General features: G+C 42.3%; 2 protein-coding genes across 2 annotated transcripts in view; one reads left to right on the plus strand and one right to left on the minus strand.

The window, feature by feature from the left end:
- The window catches only part of hs6st3b (heparan sulfate 6-O-sulfotransferase 3b), a 106,441-nt gene extending 93,470 nt beyond the window's left edge, over window positions 1-12,971 (plus strand). The window contains exon 2 of the mRNA XM_010894866.3: window positions 9,602-12,971. Coding sequence (XP_010893168.1) covers window positions 9,602-10,343 — 742 coding nt within the window. The 3' untranslated portion in view covers window positions 10,344-12,971. The remainder of the gene's footprint in view (window positions 1-9,601) is intronic.
- Window positions 11,600-20,788, minus strand: LOC105024750 (2-oxoglutarate receptor 1). The gene is made up of 3 exons (XM_010894867.2): window positions 20,712-20,788; window positions 19,538-20,597; window positions 11,600-11,688 (listed from the first exon to the last, which is right to left on the minus strand). Exon 2 carries the CDS (start codon window positions 20,549-20,551, stop codon window positions 19,538-19,540), a length of 1,014 nt encoding a protein of 337 aa, XP_010893169.2. The 5' UTR covers window positions 20,552-20,597; window positions 20,712-20,788; the 3' UTR covers window positions 11,600-11,688.
- Window positions 20,789-22,423: the final 1,635 nt, after the last annotated feature.

Below are 22,423 nucleotides of genomic sequence, written 5' to 3' on the forward strand. Positions count from 1 at the left end.
TAGCATTTCGATTGCTATTTACTGGAATGGGCTCATAATAACAGGGATTTTGCCTGAACTGTATTCATACCAGTTTGCTAAAAAGCTATCCTCAAGCACAACCGTGATTTCTGCACAATCCTCTTTGCATGCAAACTGGATTAACCAATCAGCTGCAAAAGACCCCCGCTTGCAGTGATTGACATATCCCTTTTTATCATGATAAACAACATAACATTTGGAAATTGACCATGAAATTAATTCTGTGTTCCAATGTATTATTATGAAATATCATAGCATTATTTAGAAAAGTGGCATTTGAAAAGTGTGTATATATATATGTTATTAATGTGCCACAAAAAAAATATGAATTCATTTAACCATTTGATTACCTATATATTTATTTCATTTTGACTTCTTTGGTCCGCCATACTATATAAATTATTTGAGGACATTTTTAAAGCCTTTGAAAAGGTTCGTCTTTGTCACGGTTGTGGTGGTAGGACACAGGCGCAGAGAAGAAAGGGCAGAAGTACTCCATGTTTAATGAAAAGAAACGAAACAATAGCAGCAACTGATGATGTTGGGCATCCAGCACAAACAAAACCAAAATGAACCACACCGGGTGTCTTCTTCTGTGGGGTTTAACGGCGGTTGGCATCCAACGTTATTGGTGCATTACCGCCACCTATTGTAAAGGAGTGTAGGTCAGCTCCAGGGAGGACCTAAATTCTCCCTGCCAACCCAGTTTCTCTCAGGAACACAAACAGACACCTAACCACAGCACCCGAACACCCCCTCCCCAACACAGATCCTATACTCACCAAGTTCACCCCCTCTGCCCTCAGACCCTGTTCCAACCTCTCCCTTTCCCTCTCATAGTCTGCACTGCCTCAGGAGGTGATCCACCATCTCCACTTCCCCACAGTAGTCACACAACCCAGTCAGATGCTTCCCTATCATGTGTAGTGTGCCGTGCAATCCACAGTGCCCCACCCTCAATCTAGTCAAAATCCTTTCCTCCGTCCTACTCCTAACTGCCCTCCTTCCATTCCCAATCTCACCCTGTATCTGGAACAAGTGCCGTCCTTTCGTGTCCACATTCCACTGGTCCTGCCACATCTTCCTCACCTTATTCCACACCACCACCTTAGCCTCTGCCCTGCTCAAGGGCACCACCACGTCCACCACCTCCCTCACCAGGGCCTGTTTCGCTATTTTATCGGCTGCTTCATTTCCCGCCACCCCAGCATGCGCCGGAACCCACATGAATGAGACCTGCATCCCATCTCTTCTTACTCTATCCTGCGCTTCTAACACCCTGTTTAAAATGTCCTGCCTCCTAGTGGACTTGAAAGACTGCAACCTAACCAACACCTCACATGAATCAGAGCAAATAACCACCCTAGCCGGCTTCGTGTCCTCCACCCACCTCAATGCTAACTGCACCGCCTAAAGTTCAGCCGTGTAAACCGCCAAGTGATCCGTAACCCTTTTAGTGACACCCCTAACTACAAAAGCTGCCCCCGTCCGAACCGTCCCTGGGTCCTTTGAACCATCCGTGAACACCACAACACTCTCCGGGTACCCACCCTCCAGGTGCCTCTTAACCACCTCGGCAAAGCAGAGGCCCAACCCATCCTCTCGCACCATCTCCAATATTCCCAGATCCACCACTGGAGGCAAAAGCACCCAAAGAGGTCTTAATGTTAAATCCACTGTCGGACTAAATTTCCTCCCTCTGAAACCTACCTCTCTGGCCAGGGCATCCCCCACCCACCCAAAGCTCATGATCTCCCTCCCACCGTGTTCCCAGCACCCCAACAACACCTCTTTTGTAGGGTGCTAAACCCCATGTCCCTGCAAATTAACCCAGTAATTTATCAACAATTGTCTTCTCCTCAAGTGTAATGGCATCTCCCCCACCTCCACCTGCAGTGCTGATACCGGTGATGTCTGAAATGCCCCACTACAGACTCGAAGCCCCTGTGCTTGCACTCTATCCAACCTTTCCAGAGTGCTCACTGCTGCTGACCCATACGCTCTACACCCATAGTCCACCACTGATCTAATTAATAACACATACATGGTCCTCAACGCAGCTCTACTAGCCCCCCAATGTTTCCCCGTCAGGCAGCGCATGACATTCCAAACCTTCTTACACCTCACCACCACCCTCTCAATGTGCCCCCCCCCCCCCCACGTCATTCTGGCATCAAAGACTACACCCAGAAACCTGAAAACCTCAACCTTCTCCACGGTCTTCCCATACAATTTAACTTTAACCTCATCACCCACCTTCCTCCTTGGGAAAATTACCACCTTTGTCTTTTCCACTGAAATCTAAAACCCCACTGTCTTGCCCATCTTTCTACCCCATCTACCGCTTCCTAAACCTTCCTGACAACATACGTAACATTTCTACCCCTCTTCCATAATGCCCCATCATCAGCATACAGCGACCTACCTACACCCTGCTGAACCCGACAGTACACATCATTAATCATTATAGAAAACAGCACTGGACGGATCACGCTCCCCTGAGGGGTTCCATTCTCCACAGCAAATTTCCTGGACATCGCCGTCCCCACCCTCACCTGAATTGACAAAACAGGAATCAAACAGGAAGTCTGGAAATTGCACTGGAAATTGCTTGAACTCCTGTCCATTAGCCAACAAGCTTCGATCATTCCACTGCAGGATGACCACCATAACTATGCTGTTTGCATTCTTTGTACTTTCATAAGCCGGCCTCCCCTCAAATTACCCTCAGTTTCTCTACTATCAACACTAAAAGCCACCCTCGTTATCACCCCTTTGACCCATTGCTTACCTGTCTGAGTCTCCACCCGGCTCGACCCTACCTTACGACCTCCTACCTGCTTCACCCCCAAGGCCCTATTTCTCTTCTCCTTATCCTTACACTCTATGACCAAATCCCCACCCTTCACCACTTTAGCCCCCACCACCTCACCCACCTCCTTGTGGATTGCAGCCATCCGTTTCATTGGACTCATCCCCCCTACACCCCCACCCTCCACAAACGTCAGCACTACCTTGTTCCCTAAACCTATCTCATCTACTCCCGGCTCTTCCTCCCCACTACTCTTACCTCCCCTGTCACCATTACCTTTACCCATACTGACAAATTTCCGTCTCTTGTTCCCCTCTTCCTCCATTGCCCTGTCCGGCCTTTTCCCACCCCCTATCATTACCTTCCCTTTCCTGCTCCTTATGCTTACCTGTCTTGCCCTTACCTGTACCGCTATGCTCCACAGCAGCTCCACTCTCCCCTTCACTATGGCCCATCGCTGACCCAGTCACAACACAGCCGTGCCAAACCGCCGTCACCTCAATAAGCTACATCATTGTCTGCGCACGCGTTGTTTTGAAAATGTACCACCACTTCCACCCACACTGGGTGTGGCCACACATAGAACATAAATAGGTTCCCCAATTGGAGGCAACGATCTACACCTGCCTCCAATTGGGGAGACCAAACTGGATAGAGGTGCCTAGAGGCACCACCTTTTGTCCGGTCCTGACTATGGCCCCACCCCTGCACAGAGATGGCTAGGGGCATAGCCAGGACGTGACAGTCTTAGAACATTAAGAAGTTTCAATTTGCAGAACCCTGTACTTACGGATCCTCCAGGGACATTTTCTATTTTAGTGTATTCATGAACAAAAGCTCTATAATTGTTATTATCAGTGTGTGACTCCTTAGAAAGAGAGAGACTGGGAGACAGAAAGATTAGAAGTAGAGGGACAGACAGATTAGAGGTGGTGTATTAAAGGCAAGGGGACTGCTACATTAGAGGTGCTGTAGTAAATGTAGACTGACAGATATATTAAAGGTAGTGTAGTAAATGTAGAGAGATAAAGATTCAAGGTGGTGTACAATCTAAAATGAACCTTGGAGGGTTCTTTAGGATTTCTTCACATTGAAGTAAGTTTGAGTGGGTAGGTTGTTTATTTGGTTTTTCAAGTGTCGAGTATGAATAGTTCTTTACGATAGACTTTGACATAAATCCTTGAAGAACGTATTCCCCACAGTTTAAAAGTATAGGATACTCCGTGAACCTTTTACTTTTAGAGTGCAGTGAAGGAGCTACTGGGAGAAATAGACAACTTAAGTCATGAAGGTGTGATTAATCTGACAACCTTTTGGGGAAATGTTAGGATCTTGAGGGAGGGCTGATGTCTACAGGACATGGAGGAGAAACAGAGTGGAGAGCCAAGGGAAAGGGCAAGAGTCAAGTGAGGTGTAATCTCCAGAACATCTCCTCTGGCACAAAGCTTGATGGATATTTGACATTGAAAGATTAGAAACTGAAACAGTTAGCTTTGTCTGTAATATAGTTTGCTTTGTGGACAGTGTTATTGATTGGTATGAGTAAAGTCAAGCTTGTCACAACTATTATTGACAAGAGGGAAGGACAATGGCATTTGCATAATATGTCAAGTTCAGACAGAGACTTCTGCTACAATGATAGCAATGCTAGACATGTTCTTCAAACCTGAGAAAATGCTAAAAGATGGCAATACAGCATACAGGATTTTTTTTAAATCATGTCAAAGGGGACAGACAAATATTATATTCACATAATTTAAAGCCCTGAAATGTTGAAACTTGATTTCATTTTTGCTGTGATACAACTCTTTGGTTTTACCATTGTAACAGAACAGACTGGGAAATTCTGGGCTCCGAAAAAGCCACATCTGTGAGCAAGCTTCAGAACAAGAAAGCAGTAGGTTTGAGGCTTCGCCAGGTCCAAGATGAAACACAAGCACACCTGATTAAAATCCTCTCCCGTGAAGGCCACAGGAATTAGTTGTATATTAATCTCTATTACATGATGCAGGGCAGAAACAGGTGTCCTGCAAGTTTAATAAGTCGTACAATCAGACGTTAAACTTCCCACACACAACACATTCCCTGTCTATTTCAAACATACAATCAAAAGCTATTCTAAAGCAGCAAAAACCAGACATACTGCTTTTGGAGCAGGGTAGCAGATTGGGGGTGAATCCAATGGAATGATATGAGACAATGACTTCTAAACCACACTCAGGAGATCAGTTGGCTTTGCTGATACAGTTTGTGGACAAGGTCTGCATTACTTATTTATAGGAACACAGTGGTAGAAATACAAATAGGTGCAGAGCGGTTTAGAACAAGATTCTGCACAGAATGTTGGACAGATCTGTGGTCTGGTTTGTTCTCCACTATGGTTGGTCAGTCTACATTCATGCATCAGCAACGGCATTCTGCACACATTTCACTGATTCCAGTTGATGTCAGTTGAACCAACCTACTGAAAATGATGGTGATGAATGTACTGTATACTGTCCTTAGTGCTGGGCAATCATGTAGGGGCAGCAGGCTGGAATCTTGTCGTTGAGGTTAATTACGGTCAATTAAAAGCCTGTTGGCCATTGAGCTGACCCAGGCTTGGATGAATAGTAGCACACTCTCTGCTCAGATGGGTCCCTATGAGGGGCCAAGGTGGAGGTGGTGGAAAAAAGACAAGGAGCAAGTCAGTGCCACTCTTCCAACGTTGATGTGCTGGTCTTCGGGTTGGCGGGTTGTCTTTAGCCCGGTTTTGGGGAAAGAATCCTGCAACATAGTGGTACTTGTTTGGTATCAGGGACTTGATTGCGCAATGTTCCTGTAAAACAAAAAATAATGAAGTTCTTAGCTCCTACACGCCCGTGAATAAGACTATTAAACAGTATCTTAAGTCAACACCATATAAACATCTTTATTAGTAGTTAATGTGGTTTAAGACAAATCAGAACATTGTATCAGATAAGGCATTTTAATTCCTTCACATTCAATAAATGTGAGTTCTTCAGTTAGCTAGTGTACACAGATCCAGTAAAGGTTTAAACCATCATTTAATCTGAGCAGCATTGCATCCACTCAAGCTTTATTCCAAACCATATGCTCTTATACTCCTCTTCCATGTTAATGTCCTGTTGTTAGTCTCCACTCCAGTTAAGTCGTGCTCCTGCTTCTTAGATGAGCATTCTGGAGCTGACTGAGATGCAATATGCTTCACATGCATTATTGATCCGTCATTAACTGGGGTTAAGCAGGCCTCTCAACTTTAATACTTTAAGTGGTTTGAAAACTGTTGGCAGAGGTGACTATCTCCTGGTAGCTTTAGAGACGGATGACGAATTAAAGGTTTTATATATCTTATTTTTTCTCTGATTACCCAATCACAAAAACAAAACAATGGGTTGAAATCATAAAGAATTTGTCGTTGAATTTGTTTGCTATGCTCCCCCCTGGCCCCTGAACCTTACTGTTTGTGAAAAATTGCTTCCCGGACTTGGTTGGTTGTGGTTTGTTGGCAGGACCTTTATCAAGGCATCAGTGGGCTTTCTCATTCATAGATACTGCTAACATAGAACTCTCATATACGCATGGGTCTAAGGAGATATATATTGAGCCGTGGAGTACTGTTATTGAAAAGAAAAGAGAGATGCTATGACAGCCTTATCAAACAGGGTCCTGTTGGCAGGAGGGTGGCACTGGGTCTTGTTTTATATCTTTTTTTCTATTCGCCTTCATTACCTGTTGTCTCTTGCTTGTATCAACATACATTAAATGAAATACTGTATACCAAAGGACAACACACAAAAAACTGGGTGAAATCCCCAGCATTTTATCCCTGTGTTTATCTCTTAAAGCAGGATGCAGGGATGGAGATTGGGACAGAGGGAGGCAGCTCGCCGGGCTGATTCAATCTCCAGTCTGAGGTCCATCTGTGGCATGCAGGGTTAGTCTCCTCTCACCCTCGGAGATGGTGATGTGGCCACTTTGATGCTGATGCTCCGTGACACTGATGGTGCACATGGATGACCTTTGAGCGTGTTGGCGTGCTCAGGCAACACTTGCTGCATGTGTTTTTTGTCCCTGAGGCCTAATGAGGACGCGTCCGTCTGTCTACACTCTGCTGTAGCCAGAGCCGTGTCGGGCCTACTCTAAGAGGTTGAGAAGTGTCAGGATGTAGATGCAGTCAGCTGGGTTGTAATTACAGCTTACTGCCTGAGACACATTGCCATCTCACCATGGGGTGGAGAATACAGAAGGGGGCTCGGCTCCTCATGCCACCCACAGACCACACCTCCGTTCATACCAAGAACGTGACACACCTCGGGGGAAGGTACAGCGTTGTTGGACTACATTTTCGGAAAAATTTTCTCATTCAGCACGTGATAACCCCATTGCTGATGAATACATAAAAAAACCACCCGGTTTGAATGTTATCATTGGATTGAATGGCCGTTATCAGTGGTTATCAGCCTCATAGATATGGTAGGCTCAGAAGGCTGTTATTATCCATTTGCATGGTAAATCACGGATAAATACACAAGAAGACTCCAGATCCAATCCCAGACGAATTCAGGTTGCTGCTACAGGTAAGACCATTAAAATGGGTTAGGGTTAGAGTAAGTCTACAGGTAAGACCATTAAAATGGGTTAGGGTTAGGGTAAGTCTACAGGTAAGACCATTAAAATGGGTTAAGGTTAGGGTTAGGGTAAGTCTACAGGTAAGACCATTAAAATGGGTTAGGGTTAGGGTAAGTCTACAGGTAAGACCATTAAAATGGGTTAGGGTTAGGGTAAGTCTACAGGTAAGACCATTAAAATGGGTTAAGGTTAGGGTTAGGGTAAGTCTACAGGTAAGACCATTAAAATGGGTTAGGGTTAGGGTAAGTCTACAGGTAAGACCATTAAAATGGGTTAAGGTTAGGGTTAGGGTAAGTCTACAGGTAAGACCATTAAAATGGGTTAGGGTTAGGGTAAGTCTACAGGTAAGACCATTAAAATGGGTTAAGGTTAGGGTTAGGGTAAGTCTACAGGTAAGACCATTCAAATGAGAGCCTTTAAACTGTGATGATTTCATCAATACTAAATTATCTAAATACTAAATTAACCATCCGAATGGATGATAACAGCCTTCTGAGCCTACCAGTAGGCTAGCAAGCCCCTTCTGACCCATATCTATGAGGCTGATAACCACTGATAACGCCCATTCAATCCGATGATAACATTCGATCTGTCTTTAATAATTTTATCCTATCATGCAAAGGTGCCATTTGTCAAAAGATATTTTCTGGTAATCTTTGGTGCCTATTGTGTGTGGGACTGTTTGGAAGCGAAGTTTGTAAGCCTTCAAGTGAAGTCTTGTAGATTTTTTAAATAAAAACTAGTAGTGTATGGTATTTTCTTATGATATGATTATGGTCAGAGATTAGCAGTGTCATAATCTTAGCACTCTTATTTTTCAAAACCAAGGGCTGATTTAACTGACAGGTCCCATAAATAAAATGTCTGTTTGAGCAGAATGCAAGGAACAATACACCCTTCCCAGAATCCTTAGAAATAGTGGCTAGAGAGTGCTTTATGGTCCCCAAAGGTCAACAGTCCTGCACCCTGAGTGCATGTGTGTGTGTACCTATGTTCATGCAATTTACCTGTATGTGTGTTTATATGTGTGTGTGTGTGTTTACGGAGTACCTAAAAAGCAGAGCAGCTTTGGAGTCAGTGTGAAGTCTCAGCGGCACATCCCACTTTATCCGGTCATTCTGTCCTCCCGGATCACATCCGATTATAACCCCATTAAATATTCACTGGCACTCAGAGGACATCACCTCTGAGCCTTCCAACCCACACCTGCCCCCTCCCAGCACTGGGCTCTCTTTCTAAGGCTGTTGTTTGCCTGGACATACCTAACTGTTTGGGAGTCTGATGTTTTTTTCTTGAAGCTGTTAAAAGAAATCCTGTGGAATGTGTGTAAACAGCTTCCTTTGCCATTGTGTTGAGACAAAATATCAAGACATCAGGTAACTCTTATGTGTTGTCATTTGGATCTTGAATAGGGACTGTAAACTGTATACAATCCCTGCATGTACAGTAGTATGTCCTACACAGCATTATACAGTGTTTTCTCTCTGAACTACATCTTCCAGCACATTCTCCATGTTTTCCATTTAAGTAAAGCTTCCTCATTTTTCTTCCAGTGACTTACCATAGACCTACAAGATTTGAGGACATAGTCCTTCTCCTGCAGGGGAGGCAGCGATGTGTAGAAAAATGATATTTCTTTAAAAGCTCTTCTCCATCCAAGTTATACTAGAACTTCTCCAGGTGCAGCTCAGTGGAAGTCATGGGGAAAACACTTGATTATGAGTACAAAACTCTCGTCACAAACACTTCATCCTCATTCGGATAACCCTGGACATTGAGGAATGGATCTGATATGCTTTATTCGCATCATTGACAAACTAGGTTTGGGCTCCAGGCTCTTTCCAATGACTACGCATGCTCATGAATAGTTGTCAGTATGAACAAATAATATAACCTCAGAGGACTTCTAAAACACCCATTACTCTGGCGGGGTTCACCTACCATTGACACGATAAATCATTTTCATGTTATGGGGAACAAAAAGACCACTGACCATCTCTGTTTCAGTGTGGTAGATAATTAGCATTCGAGGTGTGATACACTGTCACAAAAGTCACCATCTGTCAATACAATGCTAGGTTAGCCCGTGTGATGAAGATGTGTTCACAGCTCTGTAACTGTTTGTTTTGGCTGCAGGAACTTCTACTACATCACTATGCTACGTGACCCTGTCTCCCGCTACCTCAGCGAGTGGAAGCATGTACAGCGCGGGGCCACCTGGAAGACCTCACTGCACATGTGTGATGGACGCTCGCCCACGCAGGACGAACTGCCCACCTGCTACGCCGGGGACGACTGGTCGGGCGTCACCCTGACCGAATTCATGGACTGCCCGTCCAACCTGGCCAACAACAGGCAGGTGCGCATGCTGGCAGACCTGAGCCTGGTGGGCTGCTACAACCTGTCCTCCATGAACGAGAGCGAGCGCAACCACATCCTGCTGGGCAGCGCCATGAACAACCTGAAGAACATGGCCTTCTACGGCCTCACCGAGTTCCAGCGCAAGACGCAGTATCTGTTCGAGCGGACGTTCACCCTGCGCTTCATCGCCGCCTTCACGCAGATCAACAGCACGCGCGCCGCCAACGTGGACCTGAGCGAGGCAGTGCGCCGTCGCATCGAGGAGCTCAACTACCTGGATGTGCAGCTGTATGAGTACGCCAAGGACCTGTTCCTCCAGCGGTTCCAGTACACCCGCCAGCGCGAGCACCAGGAGGAGCGCTTGAAGAGGCGCGAAGAGCGCCGTTGGCTCCGGGAGCAGCGGGAACAAAGCAGGACCTCACTCCTAAAACGCAGAGGGGACAGTGGCGAGGAAGGAGGCAGGGGCGAGCTTGCCTCTACCACAGAAGACTACACCAGCCAGGTGGCCCGGTGGTGAAGTCACACTCCTGACCACACACACACACTCACAAACACACACACAGAGGTCACTGGTGATCGCCTACAGAGCAGCCTTACATGGTCTGTCACTGTCTCTCATCCATCCTCACTCCCTCTCTACCACTCCCTAACAGCTTTCTCTCTCTGTCAGTCTCCATCTCTGTCTATCTATTTCTGTCTAGTATCGCTATCTTTAGCCACCCCTGTTTCTCAGCTTCAGTGTGAGCTGTAAAAGTTTCTTTCAGGTCAGGAAACTGCAATGTCTGTGAGTCCGTCTGGCAGCAGCTTTGCTTGGAGTGCCCTTTGGTGTCTTACATCCTCTAATAGATGGTCTCATTGATTTATTTCCAATGGTTTGTTTTGGCGCTCCCTAACTGTCCTTTCTCTTAGCTATGGTTATTTATTATCATGCAGATTGTGAGAACTCTAAGGGCAGTAAATTAAGCTCAAAGACACAATCAAAAGATGCTGCTTGTAATGACTTTATTATTGGGACTCTCAATGTCAAAGGGTGGATCAACTTGCAAGAATATAGTAGTTCAAAGGTAGTTCAAGAGAAACCGATACAAGTGCTGATTCTTGCATGTCCTGTGTCCTTATTATATTTGAAAAACAGTTTGAGGATGGAAAGTTATTTCCAAAAGAAAAGATGAGAGCCAAAGTACACTTGCTCATGTGTTTTTATTTTTTTTCAGACAGATGTTTTATAAATGGGAACTTGAAATTGACAATTTCACAGAAAATAAGATACCATGTATTTAATTTAATTTTATCATGGCAGTTTCAATAATGTCATTTTCTTAACCAAATAGTCTATAGTTGTGGTTGATTTTTCTTTTTTTATTGAAGCAACACAGGCTTTTCTAGGGTGCAATATTCCATAGAGTTTATCTACATGCAGGACCTTTAAATAGGTTTCCATTACTGTTGTGATTCAGCTACCATCTGTGTGTTGGAATGTGAAGTTAATCACAGACTTACAGAAAGAGGATTACGATTAAGCAAATACTTACCACATTCAGCATTCATATTACAAATGGAAGGAACTCAAGTCAAACAAACGTCCCACATTTTAAGCCTGGATTGTTTGAGTTGTCCCCTCCAGAAGGTTGAGATAACCAGTGAAGGTAAACATGGCAGGTGAGGAGGCAGGGCGGCAGGGTTGTTGTGGACTGAATGTCAATGAGGCGCTCGGCATTCGTCCCTCGCCCTTTGCCCCGTCACACTCTGTGGTTTTACATGTTTGTGGAGCCCACGCCAACGGCATTGTGAGCTGTGAGCGGCGTTCAAATGGCAGCAGAATGCCAGTCGAAGATGACCTGACTGGCTCAAACAGAACAATCCTTTAAAATAGAGAGAAAATGTATCATAAAGGTATCTCCTTTCTGTTTGATCCCCCATTCTCAAATGTAGGTAACCTCTGAATGAACATTAAAGGAACATGAAAGTAATAAAAAGAAGATTGGTGTACCGGTTAGGGTTTAATGAATGGAGTGGGGATGGCTGTGTGGATTTCATTATAGATTACATATTGTATATGCTATTATTCTGTTATGAAAATGTGAACTCTCCATTGACAATATTTTCATGAAAATATACATTTGCTGCTGCTTTGTTAAAAACATGTTTTTAATCCTGTTTGTACTTGATTTATTTTCAGAAGATTAAGGTCTGCTTCATCACTGAGAAATAACCTTAACATATGAGTTTAAATGTTTATGTTGTTTAAGTTCATGTATCCAGTGTTTTCACACTGTAATGTAACCATTATCACTATTTGGTTTGGTATCACGGGTCCAGATTAGCTGTTGGTCTAAAAAAAGAAGAATCTGCTGAAAGTGCATTTGTATCCAAGAATAGGCAGAAATTGTTTACAGGTTACTGTTCCTTTGAGTTCAAAGTAATTATTGGAGCCAATAAATTATTAGAGTGGTAGGCATGGGTGTGTGTGTGTGTGTTTCATCATTGTATATTGATCACAAATTTGCCTGCAATTTGAATAAGTCAACACAGTGTAATACATTACCCAAGCTTTTTCAAATCAAACATTATAATCCAAATCCTTTTTTTGTTGAATTTACTCCTGAAGGTTGGAATGTGCTGTGAAGAAAACTCAGCTTATAGTCATGTAATTCTTATATGCTCAGTAGTGTGGTGTGTATATTGATGCAACATATGGAAAGTCTGAAATGAACGTTTCAAACCTATTATCCATATCAGACCACAGTGTAAATTAAGTGATAAATTGGAGCCTGAAAGGGAACTGTCACAATAGGTACTGCCATACTCACAGCCCTGTGACATGACATGTTATAAAAGAGTGATTTGAATAAACTTCAACTGCCACTCAACCTAAAAGTGCACATCTTTGAAGAACAAATAATATTGCATTTATTTACGGGAATAAAGGGAGTTTTGTCTAAAAGGAAAAATGTTATATTTAACATCAGCCTTGGGAGTGGTGTCTAAGAAGAACTTTTTAAATGTATTATTCTGTATGTTCTGTCCAAATTATTGTGTATAAAAAATGGACAGTCTTAATGACAAGTATCATACAATATCAGCAATTTTCTTTGTCAGGTATGCAAAGTTGGGTGAATACTCCATCGGACATTATAAATAAATAAATAACTAGAACAGATATGACTCTTTTCTGCTTGGAATCATTGGTATAGATTTATTGGTAAAGTTAAACATTTTATTGAAGGACACTGAAACACTTTCATGATAACTTGACCTTTAAAATGTGTTTTATGTTTCTCTGCACGTACCAGCTTTGTCCAAGTCGCAAACTACCCAAACTTTTCTTCATCAGTAGACTATGCACTGTAAATATGAACTTCAACCTGTTTACATTAGTGATTAGCATTGTTTGTGTATTGGTCTGTGTGACATGTTTTGCATAAAACTTAAATGTCCCAATATTTAAATTGTCCCATTTTTAAAACTAAGCTTTTGTATATACATCCCCTCTTTCTATGTATCTACACTGTTAAAAAAAAAAAAAGGAAACATCTAAATCACATGTTGGGTCTCTACATATAAAATATGTTAAAGATCAAAATCTTTACTGCACATTGTGTAATTAATTGAGAACAAAATGACGTAATAACGGTGAATGGAAACCAAAATCACCAACCGATTGAGGGCTGGATTCAAACTCACACAGAAAATCAAAGTAAACAATTAAAATCACAGGCTGTTCCAACTTGCATGAATTTAATCACGACAACTCAATGTGACTCAGTAGTGTGTATGGCCCCCACATGCCTGTATGCACTCCTTACAACATCTGGGCATGAGACGGTGGATGGCATCAATGCCTTCGTCATCCAGGACCTGCTTACAAACTCTGGCCATATGAGGCTGGCATTGTCCTGCACAAGGAGGAACCCAGGGCCTACTGCACCAGCGTAAGGTCTGATGGATTAAATCCCGGTACCTAACAGCAGTCAGGGTACTGTTGGATAGCACATGGAGGTCTGTGCAACCCTTCAAGTTCATGCCTCCCCAGACCATCACTGACCCACCGCCAAACCGGTCATGCTGGATGATGTTGCAGGCAGCATAACGTTCACCACGGCGTCTCCAGACTCTTTCATATCTGTCACATGTGCTCAGTGTGAACCTCGACTTGAGGACGATCATCTGTGAAGAGAACGGGGCACAAATGGCGGATCTGCCAATTCTGGTGTTCTCTGGTGAATGCCAATCAAGCTGCACAGTGCTGGGCTGTGAGCACAGGTCCCACTAGAGGAGCTCATGCCACCCTCATGGAGTCTGTTTCTGACAGTTTGGTTCAGAGTAGGTTGGTAACAGAGTAGGTTTGTATTGTTTATTGGGGGTCAGGGTCAATGGATCCCAGGATTTTCACTCTTTTCCAGGGGGGTCGCGCAGACCTGTCTGTAATTACCCCCCATCCCCCCTAATTCTACAACCCTGTTTTTTTCAGAAAGATGCACACCAGTAGCAAGCTGGAAGTCATTTTGAATGGCTCTGACAGTGCTCCTCCTGCTCCTCCTCACACAATGGAGCAGATACCAGTCTTGCTGCTGGGTATATACCATTCTATGGCCCGGTCCACCTCTCCTTGCGTATACTTGTGCTCTTCTGGTATCTCCTCCATGCTCTTGAGACTATACTGGGAGACACAGCAAACCTTCTTGTGACGGCATCTATGAGTGTGCCATCCTGAAGGAGCTGGATTACCTGTGCAACCTGAATGAGCTGCAGGCACTTCCTCAAACTACCAGTAGTGACAAGGACACTAGCAAAATGATTCCCTTTATGGGGGTTGTCTTGCTGTTGCACTTCCAGTGCAACTGCTGTCACTTTCATTTGCACCAAAACAGGTGACTTTGATTCACAAACAATTATGCTTCCTAACTGGACAGATTGATACACATTTTTCTTTTTTTGAGCCTCAGAACCGTAATTAGTGCTTGAATTTGGCGGGAGCTGTCACTTTCATTTGCAGCAGTATATAGGTAACTTTATATGGCACTTGACTTGTGCTGGAATGGTTGAGAGCGCTTCACATAAGCTTTTTTCCATATAACAATGTAGAGTAGCCTTCACATTCATGTCGTGAATCATGTTAACAGGTGTGCCTCTGATCCTTTTCTGAAACTGATCCCTAGACACCTTGTGTGCACCTTGCTTTTAGCATGGTAAGTTATTTTATGTTGTTGCTAGCATAAACTAGACATTAATTTTGTTGCCAGTCGCATTTCCACTAGAACATAATAGAATTTAATAAACGACAACTTCAATGCTGAGCATAAATAAATTACATATCTGACCCTGATTAATGTATGTATATAAACATCTCTGGCTACCTTGTTACCTTATGCCAAACATTGTGGCCTTTGGAAATCTTTTAATAAAGACACATATTTAACTATGGCCAAACACCTATTAAAAAGATACTTGTTTGCAGGCCCTGACCTAAACCCCATACCAACCACATTTTAGCCTAAAAATCTAAGGATTTATGTTTTCAAGAAGGCATAGGTGTGATTCAGTGTTGGATAACATGTCTGCAGCTTTCCTGATACAGTGGCTGATGGGTGTTTTATACAGAATCCTAACATAGTTGTTATTGAAATTGGTGCCTTGATGAAGAGCACAACGGTAGAAGATGGTAGATCTTTTGGATCATAGACCAGCAACTTTCTATTTAGATTTACATTGGACCCCAATAGATTCTGCCAGTCATTGTGATTATTTGAAGGGAGTCATTTAAGAGCCATGACATACCCTGTTCTAATGGAGCAACTTGGAAAAAGACAGCTCCTGCACTTATTTAATTTAAAATCAAGCAATGTCCATAGTTTACAATAAAATGTAAAGTCTTCGACATAATTCACAGATTTTTTTTTACAGAACATTGTTTATTTAGGACCACATTTGAATACATTCTAAAATTGTGATTAATTGTGATTAACTACAGACGTTTTCTATTGAGGAAGCTATCCCCAACTCTGATTCCTTAACGTCATGCTTAAATATCAATATATTTTTAAGTATCATTTTAATGTCTACTAGGTATACATGCTTCTTAGATGTGTGCTGAATATTTGTGGACAATAGCATACAAATATTACATTTGTCAACCCTAATTTCAACCATTTAGAAAAACAAATAATCAAACATGATTATTGTAAAGTGCTGATCTTATTTAAGTACATACAGTATCTCACAAAAGTGAGTACACCCCTCACATTTTTGCAAATATTTGATTATATTTGTTCATGTGACAACACTGAAGAAATGACACTTTGCTACAATATAAAGTAGTGAGTGTACAGCTTGTATAACAGAGTAAATTTGCTGTCCCCTCAAAATAACACAACACACAGCCATTAATGTCTAAACCGCTGGCAACAAAAGTGAGTACACCCCTAAATGAAAATGTCCAAATTGGGCACAAAGTGTCAATATTTTGTGTGGCCACCAGTATTTTTCAGCACTGCCTGAACCCTCTTGAGCTTCAAAGGTTGCCACTGGAGTCCTCTTCTACTCATCCATGACGACATCACAGAACTGGTGGATGTTAGTGATCTTGCACTCCTCCACCTTCCGTTTGAGGATGCCCCACAGATGCTCAATTGGGTTTAGGTCTGGAGAAATGCTTGGCCAGTCCATCACGTTTAACCTAAGCTTCTTTAGCAAGGAAGTGGTCGTCTTGGAGGTGTGTTTGGGGTCGTTATCATGTTGGAATACTGCTCTGTGGCAGTCTCCAAAGGGAGGGGATCATACTCTGCTTCAGTATGTCACAGTACATGTTGGCATTCATGGTTCCCTCAATGAACTGAAGCTCCCCAGTGCTGGCAGCACTCATGCAGCCCAAGACCATGACACTCCCACCACCATGCTTGACTGTAGGCAAGACACACTTGTCTTTGTACTTCTCACTTGGTTACTGCCACACACGCTTGACACCATCTGAACCAAACAAGTTTATCTTGGTCTCATCAGACGACAGGACATGGTTCCAGTAATCCATGTCCTTAGCCTGCTTGTCTTCAGCAAACTGTTTGCGGGCTTTTATGTGCATCATCTTTTGAAGAGGCTTCATTCTGGGATGATAGCCATGAGGACCAATTTGATGCAGTGTGCGGCGTATGGTCTGAGCACTGACAGGCTGACCCCCCACCCCTTCAAACTCTGCAGCAATGCTGGCAGCACTCATACGTCTATTTCCTAAAGACAACCTCTGGACGCTGAGCACGTGCACAAAACTTCTTTGGTCGACCATGGCAAGGCTTGTTCTGAATGGAACCTTTCCTGTTAAACTGCTGTATGGTCTTGGCCACCGTGCTGCAGCCCAGCTTCAGGGTCTTGGCAATCTTCTTATAGCCTAGGTCATCTTTATGTACAGCAACAATAAAAAAAATCTGATCCTCAGAGAGTTCTTTTCCCTGAGGTGCCATGTTGAACTTCCAGTGACCAGTATGAGGGAGTGTGAGAGTGATAACACCAAATTTAACACACCTGCTCCCCATTCACACCTGAGACCTTGCAACACTAACGAGTCACATGACACCGGGGAGGGAAAATGGCTAATTGGGCCTAATTTGGACATCTTCACTTAGTTGTGTACTCACTGTTGTTGCCTGCGGTTCAGACATTAATGGCTATGTGTTGAGTTATTTTGAGGAGACAGCAAATGTACACTGTTACACAAGCTGTACACTCACTACTTTACATTGTAGCAAAGTGTCATTTCTAAAGTGTTGTCACATGTAAAGATATAATCAAATATTTGCAAAAATGTGAGGGGTGATATATTGTATATTCATTGTAATATATTGTATATATTACCTGTCTTTACTATTGTTTTTTCCATTTCCTGTTATTCAGCTCTAAAAAGGTAAGGTAATATTGCTGTGCTTATCAGACACTGATTTGACTATTACAGTACTTGCAGGAGACAAGCTTCCCTCTATGCGGGACATTTCTCTATATCAACATTGTTCAGTAAATAGTTGAATGAATGATCGAAGATTAATTTGCATCAGAAACCTAATTCTATTTATTGCTAAAAAGTTATGAAATCCCTGAGCACCATAATCTTTCAAGTTCTAATCAAGTCTGGAACAACTGTTTTCACATCACAAGAAAACTAACTGACTCCCAACAGATCCTGCTTTCATCCTCCTCAAAGCTGTGGTATGAGAAAGGTAAATGACTCATACCAATAAACACATACAATAACTTATCAGACATAAAACAGAAAATTAACTGTATGATTTCCACTAGCCTGATCAGTCACTCATGGTGCAAAATCTGCACCTTAGTGCTTAAATTAATGAACAAGTTTATGCACTCCCATTTTAGTTTTCATTGTACATTCTAAGCATCCACTGTAGACAATATGAGCTCCAGACACATACTCAAATGAGCCTGTATTATCCCTGTGCTGAACACATTTTTCTTGTTTTTATCCTTATTTGTTATTTTTACTTAACCTCTCAATAGCTATCTATAACCTGTTTATCCCAAACCTGTTAACTACCCGGGATTGCCAAGTTAAAATTAAAGTTACATTGTTGTGCAGTTTGACTGACATCAAACTTACATCTAAATGTGCCAACTGTGCATAAGGAACACAGAAACAAATGTATAATATGAAATATCTGTTAATTTATTATTGTGTTAATTGTTGTGAAAAAATAGGGTCCAGATACACAAATAGAGCTTTATAAAATCAAGTTAAATCAATATTCAAACATACCTTTCTTCCCTTAAGCACTGATACAAAATTCACTTGTAAACAAATATTGACAGTCCTTGAAGACTACTGTTGATTTCCCTCCAGCCTTGAATTTAATTCCTTCTGAGAATGTTTCCCTGATGATTTATATAATTTAGGTAGTCTTGTGTTTTTTACTACTGGCTTCATGCAGAACAGACTGTGAGGTCACTTTAATACTATGAAAGAGCTCCCTCTATACCTGACCACTCCTGAGTCCAATATTGTTGTTTGTTTTTTTATGATCATCTAGCCAGCACATTAAAAGCTTTTTAACTTCAAATCCCCATGAGTTCCTGGATATATATATTTTTTAAATATTAGCCAGTATATATTTTCCTTGCTTTTCCTCCATCATCTCCACTCCAAGTGCATCTGTGGTAGTTTCATGTGTCTGGAATGCTTGTACTCATTCATTGTGAATCCAGCATTGATTGTGATATTATTTCATTGATTTAATTTCAACGTGCTAACATTATTGTGATTCAGCCAAGATTTAACACTATATGTAAGCTGACCCAGAAAAATATAAGTGAAACCTACAATTTTCATACTGAATATGTTCTACTAATGACAAGATCAGCCTGCTGTGCTCTGTCTATCATGCAGTCAATACAACCAGGTTTGTGGCAAAACATTTTAACAACACAAGTAATGTTTGCTTTCACAGTCACCCTAAGGTAAAATCTGATAAAGGTGCACAAAGACTGTTTGAACAGGAAGTTGGTGTGGGGAAAATAATGATATTGTCAGGCCCAAAATCAGACGTAGGTGTGTATTGTTCCCTTGTCAAAAACTAGGCGTTACTAAACATAATCTCCTAAATTCCTCAAAGAGAGGCTTAAATTAATGATTCTGGAAGTAAGGCTGTACAAAACAAAGTGTTTTAAAATTAAATAAAGCATCCATATAAAAGGTGATGTGGTATTTCTTACTTAGATCTTCATCAGGTTAGTCAGTGAGATTCCGCTGCCAGGTTGACTGACTACTTCCACCATGAGGAATTTCTTAGTCCTGAAAAACTTGAGAAACTTGGGTCTCCAGCGGAGGAGGTTAAGGAGCTCCCGGTGGAACTTGTCTCCAGCCAGTGTGTACAAAGCCAGGTTGAAGAAAGTGTTAAGCCCGGCCAAAGGTCTAGATATGGTGTATGCTACGTATACACCCCTCCTCATTACGCAGGGCAATGGATGTGGGATTTCAATCTGTGTGTACACCCTCAGGGCACGGAGGATGTGGTAGGGTGTGAAGCACAGCACAAATACCACCAGAATTAGCACAGACAGCTTGCGGGCACGCACCCGGGAAATACGGCCCTCGAGGGGCCCGGTGGACAGTTCACGTGCAGCTTGAATGTAGCTCAGGCACACCACCACTAGGGGGAGTAAGTAGCCCACGACTGTGAGTAGCCAGCTGTAGACCCACACATCTTGAGGATCGTTACTTGCAAAATCAATGCATGACGTGATGTTGTTCGCGGTCTTCTCCACAGTCAACATGAACACCATGGGGGTTACCTCTAACAGAGCGATGAGCCAGACAGCCAGGCAAACCACCACAGCCCAACGCTTCCTTTGCATCTGGACGGCCCTCAGCGGGTGAACCACCACCACGTAACGGCAGACACTGAGGCAAGCGAGGAAGAGGATGCTGCAGTACAGGTTGAAGTGGAAGCCGAAGCGTACAGCGCGACACATGGCGTCACTGAAGCTCCAGTCTTCAGTGATGTAATAGTGGACTAGGAATGGCAGACTCAGGACATACTGGAGGTCTGCCAGGGCGAGGTTCACCATGATAACGCTGTTGATCTTCCACGGGCGTAACCTGACCACGTAGATGATGATAGACGTCAGGTTACCTAACAGCCCCACTGCAAAGATAATCCCATACATGACAGGGAGGAAGACTTTTGTCATGTTATCATCCACTGGGTAACAGTCAGTACTGTTCATTTTTTATCGTAAGACTTGCTTGTGTTGATATAGCCAACCAGTTGACCTAAAAAAAAGTACACAAGCATAGACGACATTTGGTCAGAATATAGTCCAACAGTCAGAAAAAATTTAATGTAATTAATCTATGAATGTGCTGTAATAGTTTGTCTACCCCTACCTTAAGTCATAAGCTGCCGTGTCCGTGTTCATGGAACTCCTGAATTTCCTGGTGACAGACAGATTTAACGGCAACCCAGAGCACTCCCACACAGATTGAATACCATCGTCACCCAACTGAGGAAATGGAGCACAACCAGTAACTCCTCAACAGGTTCCTTAGGGGTCACACATCAGGAAGGTCTCAGGGATCCACTCAAATTAAGCAGACATGTTTAGATGTCTTGATATTGTCCAATTTAAATAGATCTTCAAAGTGGGACTTTCCTAAAATTACCTTTACTTTTTCTGCTACTGCCCATGTGCTAGACTGAATTCAGTCTTCCACATACCTGAAAGATGAGTCACGTCTCCATCTACTGGACCAAGGACACAAACAACAGGCATCCTTCACCTCTATGTTATTGTTCAACTAGAGATCATACACTACTAATTATCACATATGACGTTCTTTTATTTCCTTATGAGAACCCCAAAAAAAACAAACCCAACATCTACTGAATCGTCCCTGGGACATTCCTGTAGGCCATTTCAATGATTTTTAATAATAGAAATAGCGATACAGAAAACATTCCATAGGGCTTATTAATGATTCTCCCTTTGTGTTCCAGCCGCTCGTGGTCCACAAAAACAGGCAGAATGAGCATGACATCTAGTGGCCATAATATGAAATTGCATCTGTTTGCAATATTTATGCAGCATCATGATAATCATCTGTATTACAAACACATTAGACACAAGACACGTTCAGTTCATAGTAATTTTCATTCAAGCCACTAAATCTGTGACATTCTTTAAAAATCTTAAGGCGTTTGTGTCTTGCAATTATAACGAAGAACGCAGAATTACATCTACATGCGATGCACAGGGTTAAGGCTCTTTCTTTGTTGTTTTTTTTCAGTATTCTGGGGCGTTACATCTGAAGAGTAAAGTAGCCTTCTGTGATTATATGATAGTTGACAGTACTGGCTCTAGCTTTTTGAGGGCCCTAAGCATTTTATTTGGGGTCCCCTCTCCCCTAGTGTGTTTGCCTAGAACCAGCACTGGTGGTTGATTCTAATCTCTCAAGCTTTTATTAAAGAATAGGCAGTTTAGGAAGTGTGTAGCACATAAAAAGAAGATAGTACACAGGCAACATATCACATGTTGAAACTGAGAAATGTAATTTTTTTACAGAGTGGTGAACCCCTCCCTATACTTATTTCTGAAAGGCTTATCCTCTCTGGGATTTTTATACACAGTCATGTTACTGACCTGTAGCCAATTAACCTAATTAGTTGTGAGGTTTTTTTGCATTACACAACTTTTCCAGTCTTTTTGTGCCCCTGATTTTTTTTCAACATATTGCTGGCATCAGATTTCTAAATGTTTCAAGGGACAATTACATTTTTCAATTTAAACATTTGAAGTTGTCTTTGTACTATTTTCAATTGAATATAGGGTTTAAATGATTTGCACATCTTGTCATTCTGTTTTTTTTTTTTTTAATTACACTCTAAACGTATATGTGCACTGAATATGTTCATGAATTATATAACTTGCGCTTCTCACAATATCATAATACAATGCATCATATATTTTAACATTGAATATTATGTTTTAAAATAATTAAATATGAATATGCAGAACTTTAAGCATTTCTCATCAACACATGGAATTTACCTTCAAGACATTTTCCAGAGAATCTCCTTGTTACGGGGAGTTTAACTAATT

The sequence above is a fragment of the Esox lucius genome, chromosome 16 (genome assembly GCF_011004845.1).
Source record: "Esox lucius isolate fEsoLuc1 chromosome 16, fEsoLuc1.pri, whole genome shotgun sequence".
Classification (NCBI taxonomy): domain Eukaryota; kingdom Metazoa; phylum Chordata; class Actinopteri; order Esociformes; family Esocidae; genus Esox; species Esox lucius.